The sequence below is a fragment of the Morchella importuna genome, assembly GCF_003444635.1.
Source record: "Morchella importuna strain M04M26 chromosome Unknown Morimp01GS003, whole genome shotgun sequence".
Classification (NCBI taxonomy): domain Eukaryota; kingdom Fungi; phylum Ascomycota; class Pezizomycetes; order Pezizales; family Morchellaceae; genus Morchella; species Morchella importuna.
The window spans coordinates 1,364,071-1,386,857 of NW_025763400.1; the positions used below are offsets into that span (position 1 = coordinate 1,364,071).

A 22,787-nucleotide genomic window follows, 5' to 3' on the forward strand; every position below is an offset into this window, starting at 1 on the left:
CCATACACAAGAACACCTTTTGATAGAGGAGGTTCCATCTATCTTAACAGCCCCACCCTAGATTTTCTCCCCAGAAAATAAATATCATCTACAACTAAAAGTAAAATAGCTCCTCTCCTAGAAAACAAAAAAATTTACAAAAAAATTAAAGTACCTAATTACGCCTGCGCCTGTCGCCATCCGAATCATCACCCTTTCCACCACCACCACCACCACCACCACCACCACCACCGTTATGAATAAGTTCAAGAATTATCCCCTTAGCCTTCTCAATGTCATCCTTGCTACCGTGAATAACGATTGGCCCCTCGGGAGGAGCTGTGGAGCCTTGTTGTTTGTTTGGGACATTGATTCGGCAACCTGTTTCCCGGCGAATCTTTTCGATCTGCGATCCCCCAGGGCCGACTACAAAGCGGTATTTCCGTGGGTCGGGCAAATCAAGGTAACCGATCCAGGTCTGCTTCTTTGCAACCTGAATGGCACTCTCGACGTCGGCCTTGGCCTTGGCGATATTCTCGGGTGTCCCGCTAAGAACCCAAGGATACTCACCATCATCTGTACCATGAATGTTCTCCTGGGCATCCCAGTTGTATTTGGGTGCTGAATCTACCTCATCGGTAATCAAAGGAAGGCTGTCACTGTTTGACTGGGGCTTTTTGTCTTCGGGCCTTGGAGGTCGGGGCTCGTTGTTATGGTTGACATTAACTCTGTAGCGCTTGTACAGCTCACGGATGATATCCGAGATGGAGTGGTGTAGATAACGGGGAACCATGATTGTTTCACCCTCGGGGTCTTTAATAAGCTCAAGAATGTGTTCTTTGGCCTTCTCGACGTCTGCTTCGGCACCGGTGATCTTGATGTCAGAGCTGACAGTCTGACCAGGACGGTTGCGGTTAGGAATGTCGATGGTGACCTTGAATTGGGCCTCAAGCTCCTTGCGGATGCTTCCTTCACGCCCAATCAATTTTCTGTGCTTCTCGGGGGCAACTTCAACATCGATGGAGATCTGGTTCTCCTTCTCTGTGACAATCTTCTCGATAGCCTTGATGATCTTGTCGACAATGGCTGAATTACCCTGGACCGTAATCTCGTCGCCCTCGGAATCTTGGTTAGGGAAGCGGACCATGCGGGCGAGTGCAGTCCTGTCATCTGGCCCGCCAGCGCCAACGACAATCTCTCTGAGAATTTTCCCTTTGAAGCGTCAGCAGTTGAAATCTAAGTGCACGAAATAATAAAGGATCCTACCTCCTTGGCCGATCAATGAGCGATGGTATTTCTTATCGACGTTAATCTTCCGAACAGTTGTTTGCTCGGCATCTTTGGCAATCTTGGAAAGGATTGCCTTTGCTTGTTTCACCTCCTCTACTGTTCCTCGAATCTTAATAACCATCTGCTCTTCTGATCCCTCCTCTGGTCTCTGGGGTATATCAATTCTAGCTGCTGACTCCTCGCGAAGTTGTTTAATCTCCTTTGCCGAATTCCTGAACATGAATTCTACAGCTTTGGCGGCAATAGGGATTTCTGCGGTGTGGCTCTTGGCCTCCTCGTACTTAAGAAGTGCTGTAATTTCTGCACGAGCTTCTTCAACTCCCTTCTTACCCCCCTTAATAATGACTTCGTTAGGCCCTTGTTGTTTGTTGCCGGCGTCATGTTCCTCTGTGTAATCTGACTTTGATGACCTAGGAAAGTTGATGCGAACATCATATCTAGCTTCTAGTCTTCGTACTGATTCTCCCTTCTGACCAATTATGGTAGAGTGGAATTGTTGGGGTACAACGAGCCTAACAGTGGCCTTATCCTCCAATTCCTTGATCTGGGTAGTGAGCTTCTTCCTGGCGGCATCAACGGCCACTCGGACACCCTTGATTTCACCCTTTCCTTCGTTGAGATTGATCTCAACACCAAGATCGTCTCTCAGCTTGTTGATGTTTGCTCCCTTCACACCAATCAAGTTTCCGGAGAATTGTGCGGGGTATTCGAAAGGCTCCGTAATAATCGCCTCTGGGTTTTCTGACGAAAGGAAGGCGTTGATATTCTTAATAGTGGCTTCAACATTGGATTGAGGTCCACGGACAGTAATAGTATTCTCATCCCCGGCTGGGGCTGGCTTTCCAGGGCGTGCTTTCGGAATACCAAATTGAACCAGAACAGAACTAGGATTCAAAGCATTGAGGGTTGTGTCCCTCTCACCCCGAATCTTGATATGATTTCTAAGTTTATAATTAGCAGATGTAGGCAATTCCAGTCGGGGGACTCATACTCTTTGGGAATATTGATAGTCTTAGAGACAATAGAAACCTGCTCTCCTGAAAACGCAAGTATCACTTGCTTTGCCTCCTCCAGGACTGTGCGAACTTCTTCCGGGTCTGTGGACTCTCCATCATATACGAGAACGAGCTCGGACTCTTCCAAGTCTTCCGGGAACAAAATCTTCACAGGACGTCCCCCAAGAAGCTTGTCCTTCTTGATAATGTGGCGATGGTGGAGAGGCTCCACATCTAGACGGGCAACCTTGAAAGGCGGGGCCTGGAGATAAATCGCCTGGATCTTTGAACGAGCTTTCTCCAAGTTCTCCTTAGACCGGGACATAATTCCAACAATGCAAGGGGCGGCAAGGTTATAGAGGTCCTCGGCGCTGGGGGGAGTAATCTCAACGTCGAACTCCCTCTCCAACTTTTTGAATTCACCCTTCTGTAGAAAATAGCGAGTGACATCGCGGGCTTGCAACTTTGCTCCGCCTGGAGCATTAGGGTATGCCTTGCAAACATCAGGACCGAAGTACTGATAGGCCTGGGAGATAGCGTTAGTCTTTGTGTAGCAGTTTCCGATTTGGTCTGCTGGCCCATAAACGATTGCACTGTCGGCCTTTTTACCGGAAGGAAAGATGAGTGTGCATCCTGTTTCCTCGAGAATCTCGTGGATAAGGCGTCCATTATTGGCCGTGAAGAACCTGTGCTTGGCGGCAGCAATAGGCACCAAAATGTGTCCATAACCCTGGGCCTTAAGCTCCTCGGCCTTCCTTTCTATGGCAGCGCGGACTTCCTGGACAGCACTTTTTTCTCCGGTAATAACAATAGGGCCTGAAGGAGGACTGAACGGCTGGCTTGAAGCACTGTAAAAATAGTCTGGCACAGAGACCCTCTCAACCTTGGTCTCAAATTCTGCCAAGTTTTTGCGATTCGGGCCCTGGATAAATGGGTATAGTTCACCAGGGATATCTGAGATACGAGTAGTGGTAACAATAGTCTAAACTTCAATTAGTCATCTGAACGGGAGGGAAATGGGGTTTCAAACTTACTCGCTCCCCTACAATCTCCCTAATTCTTTCAATTGCTGATGCAACACCGAATTCATCACCCTCAATGACCACGTCGATCATTATTTCATCATCGTAATCCCCAACAGGTGCTTGGACTTCAGAAGAACTCTGCTGAGGAACTCTAATGTGGGTCAAAGTTTCCTTCTCGAGCTCCTGAACCCTTGAACCACCCTTCCCGATAATATGTGGCCTCACAACGGCCGGAATTTGGATTGTCTTGGAGGCCTATAGATTTAAACAAAAAGGTTTCAGCACAACCGAAACAAAATACTAAGTTCTAGAGTAATTTAACATACCTTGAGTGACAACTCTTTGTAAATCTCTCTTCGGGCTCTCTGCCTACTAGCCTCGTTACCTTTAACAACGAAAACGGAAACACCAGTAGAAGTCTTGGCCAAGTCGATCTTGGTTCCGGTCCTTTTCGTAATATCCTTAACAATTTCGATAACTGGCTTCCGAAGCTCAGAGGCAGGCCTCTTCTGTGCCGGAGTCAATTCAACAGTCTGCTGACCAGCATTTCCGGCGAAGGACGCGGTGGGAGCCCTGGCGCTAGCCTCGGGGGTGCCATTGCTACCATTGACCGGAGGGGCAGCCATCTTTGCACCCCAGTTCATTGTAACGGGAGCAACCTTAGTGGGGGCACCAAGAGACGGGAAAGCTTCAACAGAGGAGACATCGAGGACACGAGCGGCTGCAGCCTTCTGCTTTTTGGCTGACTTCTCAGAGACAGCGGTAGCTTCGCCGGAAGCTTGGGATTCCTCGGTTTTAGCCTCGGCATCAGCGGGCTCCTCAGCAGCTAAGTGTTGCTGCTTCAACTTTTCGGCGGCAGAGAGTTCCTTGGGGGCTTCGGGGGTCTCATTATCATCACCGGTGGATGCCACGACATCTTCAACAGGTTTTTCCGGAGCAACTGACTCAAGAGCCGGGAAAGCGTTCTCCTCCACCAAAGTGGGAGCGCCACTGGTGCCGTTGGTTTCAGCCATTGTTTATGGGTATACCTTTCGATGTACTGGTGCGTCTAAAGGGCGGATTGAATTCTCCGCAGCTGATTGTGGGGAATCAAAGCTGTTAGCTGATGGAAAAGGGAAGGGGAAAATATAGGGGAGAGGAACGAATGAAGCAACACCCCGTGTAGAAAGCTTAAATAGCACACTAATAGGGTGCGGAGAGTAAGAAGGCAACCAGAGAAGGAAAGCTTACTTGAAATGTGTTTCGAGATTTGGCAATTGAACTTGACGGGGAAATGAAAATATATCAACGAAGCAACAATGTTGCGGCCTTACGGAAGGTATATATATTCGAAAGGAGACAAGAGTCTTCTAGGGAGGGATCAATTTACTAGGGGCAATTGCTGCCGTTCTCCGAACTGTATGTACTCGTTGGCTACTGCCAAGCATCAATCAACAAAAGAAGAGGCCACGAATTAGTTTACCTCAGCCCGTCCCAAAACTGCACCCTGGTCGACGTCAACCTTAGGATTTGGATTCTATTACATACACAATAGTGATACACTTGCCACCGCGCATGATCCTCGATCGACGTAGGTACTCAGAAAATTTTACCAAAACGTAATCTTTCGTAACTACAGGTACTATAGAGTAGGTATGTAGAAATCGGGATATCATTGATACTCGCTAGCCTTACATGATACCGCACAAGAATCTTTTCCTTTAGAAAAGAGAGGCGGTAAAAAAAAACAAATGAAAGAGAAAAAAAAGGATTAACTCCGTATAAAACACCTTACATACATACATGTATTCTACAAGGTTTTCTTTTTACAAATACTTGTAAAGGCACTACCTCCGCCGTCGTCGAAAGACAACAGTACTAACATGATATCTGGTACCTGATGATTTTACAAATGCAAGGCCAAACCCCCACCGTCCCCCCTTTCCTTTCCCAATTCCCATACTCCACTTACCCTCCGTCGTAGCTCGTTCCAAAAAAACTATAAGGATTTAAAATGATAATCGAGCGTAAAAAATATAAGAAAAAAAAGAGAAAAAAAGGCAGTAATGAGTGTGGGGGAGATATATAAGGGATTGCTATGTAAATGACTAAGCTCGGTAGAATATTAAGCTGAGCTGCATGATAGTCATCTTGGTTTTCAGAATCTCAGTGGGTGATTTAGAGGATTGTTAATTCAAACCCTTGGGGGTCTGACGAGCTGAGACAATAGATTATCAAGCTCTGCCCAGTTTTTGTTATCTGCAGCAAACTTTCGGTGACGTCTCGAATAGGTATGCTAAGGGGTTCGAGTTAGCCAGCATTGTGAATAAAGAATAAAGTCACGCTTACATCTTCGAAATCCTCAAACTTCTCCCTACAGTTCTCGCAGTAGCCAGGACGAGTTTCCTTCTTTACACCCTCTTTACTTTTTGGCTTTACTCTGGTTTCTTCAACCTCCTTATCTTCAAGAACCATCACTGGTTCCTCAACGCCCAACTTCCTCTTACGATCGTTCAAAACTTTCGCCTCACGGTCTTTTCCACCCGCAATCTTAGCCAAGTCCATCATACGCTGTGAATGTGTAATCCCTTTTCCATTAACATTCCCGATCAAGACATTCCCGGCTACTTTGCGCTTAAGCTCGTACAGCTCCTTGCTAGTTCCCGCACGTTGGCCCGGCTGATCAGCGAGAGAGGAAACCATTTGAGAACGAATAGCTGAGGTGATATTGGAAGGTTGCACACCAGATGCAACAGGCTCTGCGCCAAACTTTGTGGGCTCTCGGCCCTTTTCAGGGTTTGTGGCCGTAAAAGCCATCTCATTATTAGGGTGTGAGTTATCCCGTTTTGCAGATGGTACTTGAAATACATCATCTTTCTCCTCAGTCTTAACGTTTACTTGATTTGATTTACTGTTGTTAAGAAGACTTTCATTTTTGTTGAATTCGCCGAGCACGGGACGCTTAGCCTTAATTTTAGGCTGTTCCTCGGTCTGCTGTTGTGTCTTTGTAGAAGCCTTTGCCTTGGGTGCAGAAACTGCAGTTTCCTTCTCTTTCGCACGCTCAACTTTGCCAAGGTGTCTTTCTCTCTCTTCCTCCCGCTTCTTGTGAACTGCCTCTTCAATAAATGGACAGCGTCCTCCGCTAACGCTTCGGAATTGCGGCCAGGCGCCCTGCTCGCGACTCTTAACCTTCTGATATTCTCTAACCATAATCGGACGATTGATTGCAAGCAAGTCATGGACATAGAGAAAGGGACCTTTGAAAAAGACCAAATCTTTAGGCACGGCATTAGGATCTCGATCCGTCGGGCCATGAATCTTTTCGTTCCGAAGGACATGTGAGAGATCGACATTCAGGGCAGGAGCTTGCGCTGCACGATCGTTTTCTCGACCATAAGAAGCAGCCTGACCAGACTGAGTGTCGAACATGGCATGCATCATTCGCTGAAGCTTTTCCAGTGCCCATATCTTCATCCCATATTCTCGAGCCTTCAGTAATATGTCACTTGCCCCACGCCCTGGCTTCCGAGATTCTGCATCACGTGATGTCTCATGAGACCTATAAACCACAGTATAAGTATTAGTTGTGGAATGACCACCTCTCGATTCAACATGGCTAACATACTGTCTAGGAACGGCAACCCGTCGAGGTTTGGTTTCGCGCTCTAGTAGTGATGGATTGATAGTGGCTCCGGGAGTAGATTTGGCAGTAGTTGTGGTTTCAGGAGGGATTGGACGGGATGTTACGACATGAGTAACTTCATTTGAAAAGAACTTTTCCAATTTCTGCAGACGCGTAGATTAGAAATTGTCAGAGAGGAGTCGCCCAGGGCGAAGCGAGGAGATAACATACTGCTCCAAGGGACTGGATTTGTTTCTGGAATTTAGCAGCAACATCATCTGGTAAACTTTCGAAGTAAAAGACGTAAGAAGGAAACATCCGTCGATAGTGTCGCTGCCATGCGCGTACACTTTCTAAGCTGTTTTGTTGATCTGTAAATGGTTTTGCAACGGCTTTCCTCTGAATCTGTTGATTGTTATTATTTCCTACGCCATTATATGCTGGTGGAGTTCCAGCGGTGGTTCTGGTGCGAACAGCCTGTCTCCTTGATGGGTTGACTTTGGAGTCAGCATTGGAATTCCGGACAGGAGTACGCAGTACTTCGACGATTTGTTTCTTTTGTGGGGGTTGTTGGCCGTATGTTGTTTCTCGTTGTGCGGTGCTGAGGGAGCGCTGGCGTTTTGCTGCCGCTGCTGTGATGCTTGAATATGGATTTGAGTTGACCTCGTTGGGAAGATTTGAAAGAGGAGCTCGTCGAGACATGGCGGCCGGTGAGGGGGGAATCGATACTTGTGCCATAGAAAGGATGCTGTAGGTATTTAAGAGCCGAGTCCGGATGATGTGTTGAAACTCGACCCTAGCCTAGTTGGAGAGAGGGGGGCTTTTTTTTTTCTCCCTCGTCTGCTTTTTGTGGTCGGGTATCGGGTGTATGTATGTAGATGTGTGGTTGTGGTGGTGGTGGGATGCAACTTGAAAATTGAAAAGCAACGCAGTACACACAGGGCACACTAGAGTACTAGTACACTACCAGCATAACAGGATCAGGGGCAGCGATCTGTCTCTAGGCTTGATACAGACAGCAAGTCTGCGATGTGCCAACAAGACGACTGGTTAACTGAGTGGATGGGGTGTGGGGGGGGGGGGGGGGGGGGAGAAAGGAGGGACGCGAGTGGGTAGAAGGGATAAGTTATATGAGGATTGGGTAGAGCCGTAGAGGGTTGTGAGTTAAGGAGGGGAGAATGTTGACAAGCGGTTCTGTGAGAAAATTGGAAAGGCTTGGTTGGGTAAATGCACGACCTCTCCTCAGAAATGTATGTACACGGGTGCACTATGAAAAACGTACACAAGTCCATGTACCATGGAGGTTCACAACGCGCTGGTTGGCGGGGTGAATGGTTGTGTTTTGGCCTGGCCGTAAATCGATGTTTGTTTAGGCAACACGTTCCTCGAATTATATACAGTTTGTCAAAGATCTCCCTAGAATTACAATGACACAACTTTCGCACGTCGCATAGAACAGAAGTGTCTTTCATTATTTGAAAAGGCGCATATTCTCAGGATGACTCTTAATTATGAAATCAGATATTCTAGAAAAAGGAATCTTGACACTGACGCCTACTCACGTGACCTTGAGTGAAGAAACCGGTACCCTACTAGTATGTAGTTGAAAGTCCAAGGATTGCACCGCGCCCCTTGTAAGTTGCACCACCGGCACCATTTTCCGCGTCAACGACGAATTTTAAGAACCTCAGGGAGTAGCATAGTGGACCATTTCCTTATCCTAAGTATCAGTTTCAAGTTTCAAGTTCACACTTTTAGATCTGTCTAAGCATCCATCTGATGTTTCAAGAAAAATGCTTCAACCTGAAACCAGGGCTCCGAAGCCACGCGAGCCCGGTTTGTAGCAACTAGTAGAGATTTAAGGTTTGGGATGAACCCAACATCCACTTATCTCGTCCCCAGAGTTGAGAGCCACCCTTTGGGACTAGATCACATCTGAGGTGCGAAATAGGCTACTAATCTTGGAGATCGTCCGGGGAAGCGGTCATGATGTCAATGATCGAAATTAAGCTCCCCAAAATTTGATGACCTCATGCGCCAAGCACTCGGGCCCTTGTCTATCTATCCACCCCCGCCACACTGGACTCAAATACTTAGCAGTGCTTGCGGATAAGATAAACCCGCGATGACCCTCAACCTCTACTCTGATTATAAAAACAGTGAGTGGTATTACCGAATAAGAATCGAAAAAAGAAAAAAAAAGAAAATTCCAAATTCTCCATATATGCCCTTCTCTTTTCCAAGCCTCGTTACTGCCTCTTCTCGTATATTGCTTTCCTCAGCCCGTACTACAGCAGCTGTTGTCAGACGACCATTTGTCGCGCCCACAACTAGAAGAACTATAAAGTTCCTGCCATTGATCTCTCTCCCTTTCATGGGATCGTTCCTCAGCACTTCCACCAGCAACAACATGTCTTACCCAGTCCAAAAATCCAACGAACAGTGGCAGGCAGTTTTGTCTCCAGGTACTATCCCCCCACCCCCGCCCCCGCCCCCGCCCCCACATTCATGTTGCAAAGCTTGAATCCCAAGAGTAGAGCTCAACAAACTAACACTCCCCAGAACAATTCAGAGTTCTCCGCGAAAAGGGCACTGAACGCCCTGGCACCGGTGAATACGACAAGCACTCCCAACCCGGCGTCTACAACTGCGCTGGCTGCGATGCTCCCCTCTACAAATCAACCACCAAGTTCAACTCCGGCTGTGGATGGCCCGCTTTCTACGAGGGGATTCCCGGGGCTATTGAGCGGCACGAGGACCGAGCGTTCGGTATGTCTAGGATTGAGATCGTGTGTAAGAATTGTGGCGGACATTTAGGGTATGTTTCTTTTGGGCGCGTGTGGACTAGAGAGTTAGGCTAATGGAGGAATAGACATGTGTTTAAGGGGGAGGGGTATAAGACCCCTACGGATGAGAGGCATTGCGTTAATAGCGTGAGCTTGAAGTTCAACGAACCAGCAGAGGGCAACTAGAGCATAATCAGACCTTGGGGTATTTTGTTTTGTTTTTGCTTTCTTGCTCTTCCTGGTATTACAAACGAGTGATGGGTGGTGCATACATGTGGCCAATGGTGGTGCTGTAGTACCTACTGGTCCAAAATTGCACATTCCAAGAGGTACATACATGCTATTTATGTGATTCGACAACGGAAAACTGCATATGCCCCAGCCCACGATATGTACTCTAGAGATGAGCGCGTCTACCCGCAGTAAATACGATATCATTTACCAGACAAGAGGTTCTCGCATGTGATTTCCAAGAAAACTTGTACTGAATTCCAACTATTTTATCTACCTACATGTATCTATAATATCCTCTACTAAAATCCTTGCTTCTCTTAATTCCTATCCAACGTTTTATGTAACTTGTGCTCCCTCATCCACGCAGTACACACCATCGCCAATATTCCCATCCCCAAACTCGTATAGAACACGGCATGCAGGGCGTCCATATAAGCCCCCCTGACCCTGCCCACATACTCGCCCGGTATGCTATCAATCGCGTCGAACCTCTCCCTCACCTGTCCAATAATCCTCCTCGCTTCCTCACCGTTGCCCAAGTACGCCACCAGCCTTCTCTTCAACACGTTCTGGAAAATCGCGCTGCCGACTGTGGCGCCGATCGTGCTGCCCGTAGAGCGGAACGCATAGCTGGCAGATGTTATCACGGCTTGATCCTTCCGGCCAACAGCGGCGATCAGTGCTAGCAGTGTTACAGTAAGGACACCGCCATAACCACACCCGAAGACAAAGAAATTGAAGAATTGCGGGAAGAGAGGGGTATTGAGGTTAAATGTGCAGATTGCAGCGACGCCGGAGTTGTACACGAATATGGCGAGGAGCCCAAGCTTGTAGTAATGGCCGGTGCGGTTCATGGCAATGCCCGTACTAAGAGATCCAACGGAGATTCCGGCGGCGAAAGGTGTCAGGCGAAGACCAGCGTCGGTTGAGGACTGACCGCGCACCATAAAGTAGATCGGGCAGTAGAAGTACTGACTATGTTAGTAGGTAAAGAACGCAAGTTACGAGTCTAGCAAGGACGAATACCAAAGAGAATACACTCATAACCATGAACCAGTTCGTCATGCAGGCCGCCAATACTGTGCGATCACCCAAGAGACCTACGGGGATGATGGGCTCCTGTGCCACGTTCTTCTCAATATAGCCAAATGTGAACAGAAACACTGCACTGAGTGGGAGGCAGACCAAGATGAGCGGATGGGTCCATGGAAGCATGTTCCCGCCGGTATTAAGCGCAATCAACAGCAGTACCAGTGACATTACAAGTGTAAATGCACCCGCATAGTCGACTCGCCTGTGGCGTGCGATATTTGACTTCTTTATCGGAATCCTCACAAACATGGCGACCATAATCGTGGACACGATAATAAAGGGCACCTATTCCTTCCATCAGCATTGCACAAGTCCCCGATCGATCATGTGTGTCATTACCTGAATCAAGAACGCCCATCTCCAGCCAATACGATCATGGATGAAACCACCAAATACACCTCCCAGAGCTGCGCCTGCGCCGTAGGATAAATTACCTCCTCCCTGGACAATTCCTCTCTTCCTTAACGGTACCAGATCCGTAGCAACAATCGAGGAGATCGTGGTCATGCCTCCTCCGCCAGCGCCAGCAATAACTCGTCCCGCGATCATGGTGTACTCATTCTTTGCAAGGCCGCACATCAGGGTACCAGTCGCGAACAGAATATTGCAAATCACGAGCCCGGAACGACGACCGTAAATGTCTGTGAGTCGGCCAAATAATGGCTGTAGGGCAGCATTGGAGATGAGGTACGCACTCGCAACCCATGATATTGACGCGAACGATGAAAAGGAGCTTGAGATAGGTGCGAGAAGTGTGGAAATGACGGTGGTATCGATTGCTGCGAGGAATACACCACTCTATGGAATATATTGCTATTAGGTACATTGTATTCAACCAATGGAGTATAGGTACATATTTATGCGGTCAACTTACCCACACTGCCAGCATCACAACCGCCAATTTTGCCAACGACAATTCCTTCGGAAGGTCTGCATCATCATCATCCTTCAAAGGCTCTGCATCCCCACAACCATTATTACCCGCAACGCGCTCTGCAGCGCTATCGGCAGCTACATGAGCACCCCCGAGCAGTGGTGATGTCTCGTCCAGCGGGTCTTTCGATTGTGTATTTCCAGACATTTTGCGAGGCCGAATGTGCAAGATTACAAGAGCTGGAATAATTGTCAACACAGACACTGGACAACTGCGGATAAGGAGACTGTATATCAACTTATTATCAAGAAGAGCTGAAGTGAGTTGTCGTGACTGCAAGACTCAGATTTGTAATTCCGTCCGGTCTAGTTAGCTGGCAATCAACACTGCTTCCGGCATGACGTTCCGATCCCGAATACACATTAGGTTTGGGGGCTGCTTGCCGCTGCCGTCCCACACCTTTCCCTGGGATGGGGCGCAGGTGGCACCTGCTGGCCCCTGCATTGATCGATTGCGATTGATAGCCGATCCCTTATCTGCGATAACGCGGTGGGTACATCATTGAGTTTAGTGAAAGTGGGAGGAGTTGGCTTTACTACATGCATGTAGGCAGCCCCACAATTCTCGGCACAAACAACACCTTCAAAGGTACATCAGGTAATTTAGGAGTAGTAGAAGAATTCCTATCCTAAAGCTATTACCAACCAAAGCCAATTTCAGATATTTCTGCCCAAGTCTTACATGTATGTAACTAAGACAATATGATCGTCACCACTCCCAGCCCGTACCATTGGTTATCTAAGATTCATATTGCTTTTTGATTCATATATGCTTCGAATGACTCAATTGTAGAGGTACATGTAGATCTCTATGTTTCGGAAGGGGCTACTACAAATGCCGTCTTGGTGAGAATTCCTCTCCCACCCCCCCCCCCCCAAAAAAAAAGCATTCAATTAAAGCTTCTAAATAACCAACAACTACATATTGTATATATCTATTTATACCTTCAATCTCCACGTGTACTTGCATTATATATTTGAGTTTTGAGCAGGCTGCCTTATAATTATCGTATAATATTAGCCCGGATGACCAAAACAGTATCTGGTGAAATCATTCAAGTTGTAATGACAATGCTTCAGCAAATTTTCTAATAAACACCAGGCACTATATCTAGATAATCACCATGTGTTGTGTGCTATGATCAAGAACTTTCTGACCCTGACCGGAGTCTTATATGCATGTAGCTATAGTGTTAAAGATATTTGTATTCAAGTTATGACAGTGCAAAACAGACTCTATAGAAAATTATCGGGAATAATGGCATACGCATATAAGTATGTCCATATCCATATCCCCGTGAGGAAACGGTAAAATTGACATTGTACGCATATATATATATATATATCCTATTTAGAGAGTGTCAAAATAATACAGCACCGCACTTTCCCCCCACATACCTACAAGATGCATCATCTTAGACGACTTCCCTAGCCACTCGAACAGCCCCCTCAATCGGACAGTCAATGGTTATTGGTGGACAAGAAGTACAGAAGCCACTTGAAGCGTTGATCTTCTCTTTTCTACGTTAACTGTCCGAGTGAGGAAACCGTCTATGTGGTCTTTAAAGCGAGACTCTGATTTGGTAGTGAGATTTCTATCTTCCCTCCTTTCATGAATTCGATCCATTACATAAACTATTTGAAAGAGTTTAATTAAGCGATCTGCTTCTAGATGTTTCAAGCGTTCCAGGAATCCCTGAAGGCCTAGGCATCCAGCGTCACGGAAATAAGCCAACGTACCCACCGTCATGTTACGAAGCTTTCTGTATGCCCTGTTATTACATGGAGTATAAAAATCATATCTACTGCAATAATTCGTTAGCCCCGTGAGATCATAATTACTTCTATGGGAAACATCTGATGCAGATCGATCCCATCCAACCAATCACTCGAGAGATAATCCCTAGACGGAGCTAACGAGTTTTGGCGGTATTAGTAGATCTCCGGCATCATGTTCCAGTGGCAGCAAACACGGATGCTTACTGCAAATAGTTGTACTAGGGTGTAGCGAAAAGTGATCAGAATCTGGACAAAACACACAACATTCACTTATCAGATTCTGATCACTTACCCTCAACACGGGTACATCTAAATATCGATGAATCAAGTATATGCGGTCTCGCATGCATATGGCGCCACCAACACTGACAAATTTGCGTTACACATTCTAGGCCTAGATTTCTAAAATGAGTACTACGATCATACATCCTCGCTTCTCATGTCACTTTGAGCAAGAACAAGTTACATCTGCTCGCTAATTATTCAGTGGGAATAGACCAAATTCTTCTAACGCTACATAACAATGGCCAGTAATACGATACACATTGTGGTTTTAGACTTTAGACTATTGCCGCTAAAGTTAGAGCCGGCTAGCTAAAACGCTCGAATCACCGCCTTTACAAAAGCCCAAGGACGAGGAAGAATGATCCCTCGACCGGCGAGAGCCGCCCGAACACGTAAACCCAATCATCTCACTCGCACAAAATAAAAACGAATAAAGAAAGAAATTCCGGTTGCTTGAGAAGACAAGCCCCGGTATAATGCGGTTGTGTGTTCCCATGGGATGGGTCTCATTCTCTATCTCAAACCACTCTCCTGTAAAAATAAATCAGCACAGAATCACCAAAGAGCCAGGAAATCTCAGATAACTCACCAAGGCCTTTTATCCTCTGGCTCCTCAATCCTGTACTGGTTATCCCCAAAGGGATCGTCTGGATCCTCTTCATCCTGTTCTTCCACGGGCTCACTCTCATATGCCGTCGACTTCCCCTTTGCCATTCCAGGTCTAGGCGGCATTGATGGCCTATTCTCCTCTCCATCATGCATCCGCATATTACCAAACCCTTGACTAACAGAATCTACGCTTCTGTCTGGAGGATCATTCCATCCCTCGTCTTCACTGTCTGAGTCCTCCTCAATTGGCTTGTCGAGAACCTCATAAAGTGTCAACGCCTCTACTAGTTCTTCGTTCGCATGTATCAACCCCCCAAGCCACTGTTCACTTTCGACATGTTGGATGTATCGTAAAATACTTCGTCGCAGCGCCCTACAATCTTCGAAACGCTTCAAAACCTCCGGGTTCCCAGACGGTCGCTCTTTCTCGCGGTTGATAAGTTTCAATGCGTTTTTCAGATTCGTGGACGCAACAGATGCATTCGCAAGACTCTGTAACATCGCTGGCTTTTCCTTCTCGAGGCTGAACGGCGGCGTTTTTGACTTGCTCTTTGACGAACTCTTGTGACCCTTTTGTCCCACACCCAAATCCGCACTCTGTCCGAGTGTGATAGGAGTTGGCTTAGGAGATTTTGGCGAGGTTGGGGTCGCCTTGCGCCCAGTAGAAGAGCTTGGTTCTCTATCGTTGTCTGCGGGTACCTCACTGAGCACCTTGGGTTGTGGTCTAGGCCGTTGGCGCTGTGGGAGCTGCTTGTAGAGGCTTGCAATGCTTTGAAGGCCCTGTGTATCCTTGTATGCTACAGCCCATTGTCCGAACACTACCTTCAGCTTTGCTTTAACGTCGGGGTCGGTCATCAAGTCCGTTGCGGCAATGCGGAGACGTTCGAGGAGAGGTTCGTCCGCAAACGAGCGTTGAAAACGAATACCAGCATTACCAATCAAGGCATCGAGGATCTATGGATTATTAGAGAGAGAGAGAGAGAGATGGGTGGAGATTGTTTAGTGGGACGGACTGTGAGCGCGCGAAGTTGGCGATGAACGTTTCCATACTTGCTGGTGGGGTGTCAGCAAGTCTTCGAATGAATCCACGGATAATGAGTTTCTGCACACACAGCTTCTTTCGAATAGCTCTACTAGCTTCCGTAGGACCCGTGTCTTGGAGTTTTATTGATTCAATAAGCTCCGGGATGCCGCTCATATCGTGCTCATCATATTCCTCCGATGTGAGACGCTCGATGTGAACTGTCACAGCGGAGAACTGTTTTCTCTTCGGAGTTTTACATATATGTTAGCTTTGATATCCCCAGGGCGGTGGCAAAGAAGTCCAAGGATTTAAATTACAGATGATCCAAACATCACTGGTAGTAGGTGGCGGCCGTCTTCTAAAAGATATCGCTTTCAGGAGCCTTGTGCATGATGTTAGCCACTCGCGCATCCTTTCCAGCTAGCCACCGGAGGCAGGAACGGGATAGGAAAGGGATCACATACAGGTCACTGTGAAGCTGATAAAAGAAAAAGGCGTTTTTGATCACAAAGACAGAAGAAAGTGAGGGGGGGGGGGGGGGGGGGAAGCTTGGTCCTTGTAATAAACTACGAGCCTTTCCAAGGCTATCTCTGCGGGGCTGGTATTATGGCCCCACTGCCGAGTTAAACACCTATATCTAATATCTGCATACGTACTGCCTTGTGCTTCCCTCATCCATGGCATCTACCTTGCTGCGCATGCCATGCAGTTGAGCATCGAGATGCGACAAAAATAAAGACTCCCATGGATATCTAACTACCGCTCCGTCTTCCAAGGTACATGTAGGCAATCATCACTGTTCATCGAGTCTTATTCAGAGACCCTGTTATCTAATGACCCCACTTCCGGGAACAGGGACTGTGCCTTGTCACGTGGCTATGTTTATCGGCGTTTTGAGGCGGTGCACGGACCAGCTGAAGTCGTACCAATACATGTACTTATGTAACACAGCCAAAGACATTTGTCATTCACGGGGTATTGGCGGATACTGGGTGATGGTGGACAGGGCAAAAAATGAGACAGCCAAGCCAAATTTTACCTGCAATTCGCCAATACCTAGTATCCACCAATACCCCGTGAACGATAGTACTGTACATACATGACATTAATTGCATAGCGATCTAAAGTTTTATGGTTTTTCTGAACCCGTACGTGCTGCTGTGACAATTTAGAAGCAGGTTCTCTGGTATCTCTCTTGGTTATCTTCAAATTCTTGGCCTACGTATATATACAGCATGCGCAGTGCTGGCGGTATCAGCCAGAGAGTCAGAATCCATTACTGAATGTACATGCTCAAATTGTCAGCTCTATGATAAGGTGATGACGTCTTCTTCCAGGTTAATCAGTTCACACTATAATTCTTCGACGGAACTAACCTATTCTGAGTCTGTTGAAAATATCCTTCGAATTCCATTATTTCTTCCATTATTTCTTCCATTTATACTTCCTATCTATTACTCCAGGTTTCTGTATGAGCAGCTCATCTACGGGACCACATAAAACGGTCATATCATATAAGCAGGCATCCATCATGATCTCTCTACAGAGTGATCTCCCTCGTAACCTGCCCAATAATATCCCTCCATCTACAGGAGAATCTCATAGCGTCACCTGTCAACAGCCTCCTCGAACTATAAAATCACAAAACCCAAATGCCTTTTATTCTTCAAAAGATATTCCTGCAGGCTATGAAGAAATTGGGTATAAATCAAGCCTCTATGGATTTAATAGCTATTATATATTGGGATTCCTACTGATATTTTCTTGGCAGAGATGATGAAGAAGATACCACGCTGAGCCATATATCCACATCATTTCAGAACCCGGGATGTGTTTATTCTTACAAAATCTCAAGGGCACTGCGGGGAGCTCCCAATCTGAAAATGCAGAAGTCCCAATGCCAGTGCTACCCGCCTCTACCACCCATTCTTTAATGGAACAGAAAGGAAACGGAACAAGCATATCAAAAGTGATCCTTGCCACGCCTTCCCGGTCTCAAACTTACTCGGTCTATGAAAATATATCTAATGGTCCCCTATTGATACAAGATCAAAAAGAAGAACTTGGATACAGCACTGTACGGCGTGAGACAGTTAACATGAGCTTTGATAAGCAGAAATATGTGAGCGAGTCATGCCGGAAAGCGCTGGATAGATTCAAATATAAACCTCAAGTATTTAGCTCTGTGGGTGGGTGTGATAACTTGAAAGTTGAAAGTGAGCTTCATAATCCGAATTTCGTCTCGGGGCCCCTGCCCGAAGCAGAGCTTAAAGATGTTTGCACCGATAATCAAAACTATGCCGAAGATGACAAATTACCTCTCTTTCTAGGCGGGTTAGATTCGGATATGGCTTCAGACTATGGATCTGATAGTGGTTTGTTTGAGCTATGCCCTATGCTAGATATCCATCAAGGCCCTCATACATTCCCGAATAATGATGCCCACATTGTGAACAACTATGTGAAAATTATAGGCGAAGAAGAATTTGGAGATATTGATGACGACGAAATGTTGGAAGCTATAACTTACTTGGAAAAGCACACCACAACAGAGTTAATTAAAAATAAGTGGGACAGTGATTCGGATATGGATGGTGCCTCCATTTTCGATGACTACCCCACGACGGAAGGTCAAGCTGATAATGAGAAAGAAAATATTCAAAATGCATCTAAGGAGAAATTTCTGCAACTCCATTCACTTCCAGTCATATCTCATAAGCCAGCCACTCAAGAAAAACTATCTGCGGATGATATAGTTCAGGGTCAAAATCAATCTTTATCTACCTCTAATAAAGATTTTCATGCGTCAGAGATCTGCCCATCAGAGGAGCTTCCAACGGGCCCTGAGCCTGGGATTGCTACTGAAAACTTCTCTATGCCTTCTGATGTCAAGTTTGCCCTTAATGATTATTCGCAGGACCAAGAGGTATTTGATCTGGACTTACAAAGATCTGCGCCGCCAGAGAATTTTGTGGAAGTAAGTAAATATTTTCAGGATACTACCAGTGATACTTACGCCAGCGAGGCCAAGATGAGAGATTCTTGTGGGAATTTAGATATATCAGGTGATATTAATGATATCGAGGAACTTGTATCCGGGTTGGATACGTTCTCTTGTGAAGAGAGTGAAGAGACGCCGGGTGGTGCGGTTGGGCCAGAAAACGGAAGGAGTACCGAAGGGAAAGGCGATGAAGATGCGGATTTGGATGTGATAGAAATAGAGAGAGAGAGAGAGATTGAGGAGAATTTAGAAGAAGGTGAGGATGAGGATGAGAGTGAGAGTGAGGAAAGTGCACTATATATGAGCAAAAAAAAGAAAGGCTCAAAGGAAGACCAAGCCGGCAAAAGCTACGCGGGAGCGGAAGCCTCAAAAAAAGAGAAAGATCCGTGTAGTGGATCCTTCGCAGCCGAAACTATCTGACTATATGGGTTTCTCCAAGCCACCTCCTGTTAGACCCAGGTACGATGAAGAAGGGAATCTTAACCCTTTTGTAAGGCCAGCGTTTCTTCCAATGGTCCCTGAAGAACCACTTGTACCAGGAATAAGTGCTAAGTTAAGTATAAAGACATGTTTTCGTGTTGGTGAAGCTCTGAAAGTTGGAAGGATGATTGCAAATGGAAACTTCACAGGCGATGTTTTAGTCGAACTCTATGGTATATCAGCCCCTATCTTAATGATCATATATGTTTGGAGAAGTCATATTTGCTTAAGAGAAACGATATATATAACAGCTAGGGTCGGGTTCAGTGAGCGGATTGATCTTCGACAAAACCTCCAGTTCATTGATATCTTCCACGAGAAACCGCCCTTCTTGAACGGCTTTTACGAACTAGGAATAAAGTACCGAACCTGGGAGGAAACTATGGCTGTCTTTCTGGGGGAATCTGGAAAAGGGAAGATGATAAGAGTAGTAGGGAGTATGCAACAGAAAATTGGAATTGAAGGCGCTACAACTTTCATCATAAAGATATCGAGCATATCGGAAACAGATTGGGATTCAGTTGACTTGACAAGAGGCATTATTTGTGGGAATGTTACTGGATAAGAGCTCTCTTATCTGCGATTACTTTCAATTGCTTGGATTTACCACTTTACATATTCTCCCTTGCGAATATAGGGTGATGCTCTTTAACATGAAATATCGATCATTTCTCGTGTTTTCCTCCTTTTTACTTGCGTAATAAAGAAATTGGTAGCACGTCACCAGTACAGTAGCAATATAATAATTGAAGCCCGTATTGTACTTAGAGGATGCCAAGGGGGGTTTGTTTTCAACACCTTTACCTAAACCTTTCATCCAGCTCTACTTGCGACTGAAAACGTTGTTAAAAATTTAGTAACATCTAGTCTCTTGGCTGAATAAAAATTTTCAACCAATTCAACATCAACTTCAGCCCCCATTGAAGCTTCAAAACAGTTATCTGAGTAGCAATTGCAATACATGATAGCTCGAAGTTTACCGCATATCATATGTGAGCCCGGTGCTTGAGCCAACGACTAGACAAAATGGGAGCTTCGTGCGGGGGTCGAACCCGCGACATTGAGGTGTTCTTCAGGGATAAATTTCTAAATCCCTTAAAAGCCACACGCTCTACCACTGAGCTAACGAAGCGACTTGTTGTTACCGAGTTTAATCAAAACCATCAAAAAAGGATTCTCAAACACTCATACCAACTTTCAGCCCGGAGATCCGATTTCAGCTCATTTCAGAACTTCGCACATGCTATATAATGCGTGTACGTACGTATCTCCCGTGTTAGATGTTTGCCAATGTGTACAAAATTGGTACTAGCTTTGAAGTTCATATAATCTCACTCGGCTAACGCTATGGCAACGACGAAAAACACTACGTGACAGTTTAGGTTCAATGATGGCACAGGGGCAAATACGTAGTATACAGCTACTACACAGAAATGCTAGTACAGAGGAAATCTCTCCCAACTATATATATCCTGCTAAGCACTAAATAGGACGTATTAGTAATGGGTTTAAAGGACAGTTACTAAATTAGGTGGTGGGAGTATCGACACTTTTATGACACCTATACTTTGGAACTCCTTTAAACTGACATCTACATGATTAGTGCAACTTTTAGTCCCTGTACTATGCTCAATAGGATTCACACCCTTTTCAAATGATCCGCGTACTAAATTTATAGACTTAGTAGGCCTCGACTTTCCATACCCTGCGCTTTGTCGCTTTCGTCGCTACTATACTTGACCTCTTGAACGGCTGTACGTGTTATTTTTAGAAGGGCTTAATACAAAACTTCTTCCTAATTGTGACTAATGTCTTTCTCGATATCGTTACGCTCACCCAGAAATTTCCCAACCCAAGATATACAAACATATCAACCCAGAGCTGACTATTTGCGCCGGAGCAGTTAGGAACTTGGCTATAGCTTGAAGAGCTTTGACCATTGATCGAACTCTATTAATACACACAACCCGAGCTGTTGGAGCTTGGGCCTTCTTTATAAATATATACCGTGAACCCAGGATCGAGCTCCAAAATAGCTTTTCCACATCGAATACCCTAGGAAAGAACCGGAACTTCAACGGCTCAAGACCGGGGTTATTTCCAACGAGTGGCTCCGCGCAGAAATTTCCCCATACGGATTCTTATCCTCTAACTTTCCGATTCTTATTCCTACAGCCGAAAGAATCTAGACCGAGTCCTATGGAGATGCTAACTATTATAGCTAGCTATATGCACATAGCCACGCTCGCCGGAGAGCAGAATCAACTACCTTGCGAGCCCCGTCCAAATGAGATGAGATAATGCAAGACGATATCAAATTGATCTCGTCTCGTGACGGACTAATATTCCTCAGATCGAGAAGTTCACCAAACCTGTTGAGCACATGATGTGAGAGTCAGAAAAGAGTATTGATGGTCTGACACCGCCAAATCACACGTAATCCATGGTATGAATCATATCATATCATCGAATGTTTTGCCCCAAAGAAAGTGAGGCTGAGGTAGGGCCCTCTCAATTCTAGCTCTTATCGAGGACTCTAGTCTATAGATCAGATCTAGAGGTCACGTATAAGCTCTGCAGAAGCTTGAACCTCGATTGTCAATGATATGGCAATCAGCAATGCATTGGAATGGACCTTGGGACTACTAGAGGAAATGGATTTCTAGGCATAATCTCGATTCCCGAGGTTTACCCATGGCTACAAGGCGATAGTCGACCCCAATCGGTAGTCTGAGATGATTCTAGCTCTGGAGGCACTATCGCTACTTTGCAGTCAACTCTTGACTAAATCTTCAAGAATTGGTGGTAGGTTACGCGTACGTGGCAAACTTTTTGATGTCCGGTGTCCACAGCCTCGATCAGGTGGATTGGTGTTTTTTGATCACGTACCGCCTCACGCGCTGTCATCTGATCGGTGGATAGAATCGATTGATCCAGAGGGCCCGTTCGCCTCAAAATAAGCTCAGATGCTGGAATATTCCTGAACCTATCCACCGAGATGTCTTGGATCGCTCAGATCGTGAACCAGTATTACCGGCATTCGTCACTTGAAGGCGCCTGTGGGCGTAAATTTGTTCGTGCTTCATGTCGCTGATGGGGCCTGTTTTCGCAATATGGTATGCAGACCCAGTTGTGTTTGAAAACTTCTAGCAGTTACAAGGCTCTGGCATTAAGTGAGCGAACTAAATGGGGTGTTGACTAGTAAGGATCCGTTCACTCACTTAATGCCAGAGCCTTGTACTAGTTTGCAGATATATATGTCCAGGGAAACAAAGGTCCCCGCGGCCCGGATCAAACAGGCCACAAAGGCTTCTAAGCAGAGATCTCGATACTCGAGATACATTGGCCCCTCCATTTCCCGGGGCCAAGCATTCCGGGAATACTCAACAGCTATGTACATGTACATAGATGCCAAAAAGTCTAACTTGTCTCGCGAATTAGCCTTGATCTTCGTACAGCGGGTGTCCGGTTTGATTGGCTAAATACGCACAAACCACCTCACCTCAATTGATCAACCGGTACCGGGTATGGGTCAATTTTTTTCCGGGGACTCCGGAAAATATTTTAGCGAGATCTTAGGGAAGAAATGCACGGCAATCAGACCAATTGACAGGCCCCCCCATGTTTGAAGAATTTTCAAAAGTTGAATGCATCACATATTATCACTCGTTTTA

At 46.0% G+C, this 22,787-nt stretch overlaps 7 protein-coding genes across 7 annotated transcripts; 3 read left to right on the top strand and 4 right to left on the bottom strand.

Annotated features, from left to right (window-relative positions):
* Positions 1-154: 154 nt before the first annotated feature.
* On the bottom strand, positions 155-4,302 carry LAJ45_01873 (uncharacterized protein; the record flags this gene model as incomplete). Its single annotated transcript, XM_046111466.1, has 5 exons — positions 155-1,191; positions 1,246-2,210; positions 2,261-3,246; positions 3,299-3,544; positions 3,616-4,302. 5 exons carry the CDS (start codon positions 4,300-4,302, stop codon positions 155-157), a joined length of 3,921 nt encoding a protein of 1,306 aa, XP_045975410.1.
* A 1,160-nt stretch (positions 4,303-5,462) lies between these two features.
* LAJ45_01874 (uncharacterized protein) lies at positions 5,463-7,592 on the bottom strand (the record flags this gene model as incomplete). Its single annotated transcript, XM_046111467.1, has 4 exons — positions 5,463-5,564; positions 5,618-6,827; positions 6,894-7,054; positions 7,122-7,592. The coding sequence occupies 4 exons, from the start codon at positions 7,590-7,592 to the stop codon at positions 5,463-5,465; spliced, it is 1,944 nt and encodes a 647-aa protein (XP_045975411.1).
* Positions 7,593-9,300: 1,708 nt separating this feature from the next.
* LAJ45_01875 (uncharacterized protein) lies at positions 9,301-9,862 on the top strand (the record flags this gene model as incomplete). Its single annotated transcript, XM_046111468.1, has 3 exons — positions 9,301-9,355; positions 9,453-9,708; positions 9,763-9,862. 3 exons carry the CDS (start codon positions 9,301-9,303, stop codon positions 9,860-9,862), a joined length of 411 nt encoding a protein of 136 aa, XP_045975412.1.
* Positions 9,863-10,227: 365 nt separating this feature from the next.
* LAJ45_01876 (uncharacterized protein) lies at positions 10,228-12,380 on the bottom strand (the record flags this gene model as incomplete). Its single annotated transcript, XM_046111469.1, has 7 exons — positions 10,228-10,881; positions 10,937-11,029; positions 11,096-11,287; positions 11,342-11,800; positions 11,877-12,115; positions 12,175-12,209; positions 12,262-12,380. The coding sequence occupies 7 exons, from the start codon at positions 12,378-12,380 to the stop codon at positions 10,228-10,230; spliced, it is 1,791 nt and encodes a 596-aa protein (XP_045975413.1).
* Positions 12,381-14,517: 2,137 nt separating this feature from the next.
* On the bottom strand, positions 14,518-15,964 carry LAJ45_01877 (uncharacterized protein; the record flags this gene model as incomplete). The annotated part of the gene is made up of 5 exons (XM_046111470.1): positions 14,518-14,530; positions 14,589-15,562; positions 15,622-15,661; positions 15,721-15,875; positions 15,950-15,964. The coding sequence occupies 5 exons, from the start codon at positions 15,962-15,964 to the stop codon at positions 14,518-14,520; spliced, it is 1,197 nt and encodes a 398-aa protein (XP_045975414.1).
* Positions 15,965-17,163: 1,199 nt separating this feature from the next.
* On the top strand, positions 17,164-17,566 carry LAJ45_01878 (uncharacterized protein; the record flags this gene model as incomplete). The annotated part of the gene is made up of 2 exons (XM_046111471.1): positions 17,164-17,333; positions 17,404-17,566. 2 exons carry the CDS (start codon positions 17,164-17,166, stop codon positions 17,564-17,566), a joined length of 333 nt encoding a protein of 110 aa, XP_045975415.1.
* A 164-nt stretch (positions 17,567-17,730) lies between these two features.
* Positions 17,731-19,053, top strand: LAJ45_01879 (uncharacterized protein; the record flags this gene model as incomplete). Its single annotated transcript, XM_046111472.1, has 1 exon — positions 17,731-19,053. The coding sequence occupies one exon, from the start codon at positions 17,731-17,733 to the stop codon at positions 19,051-19,053; it is 1,323 nt and encodes a 440-aa protein (XP_045975416.1).
* Positions 19,054-22,787: the final 3,734 nt, after the last annotated feature.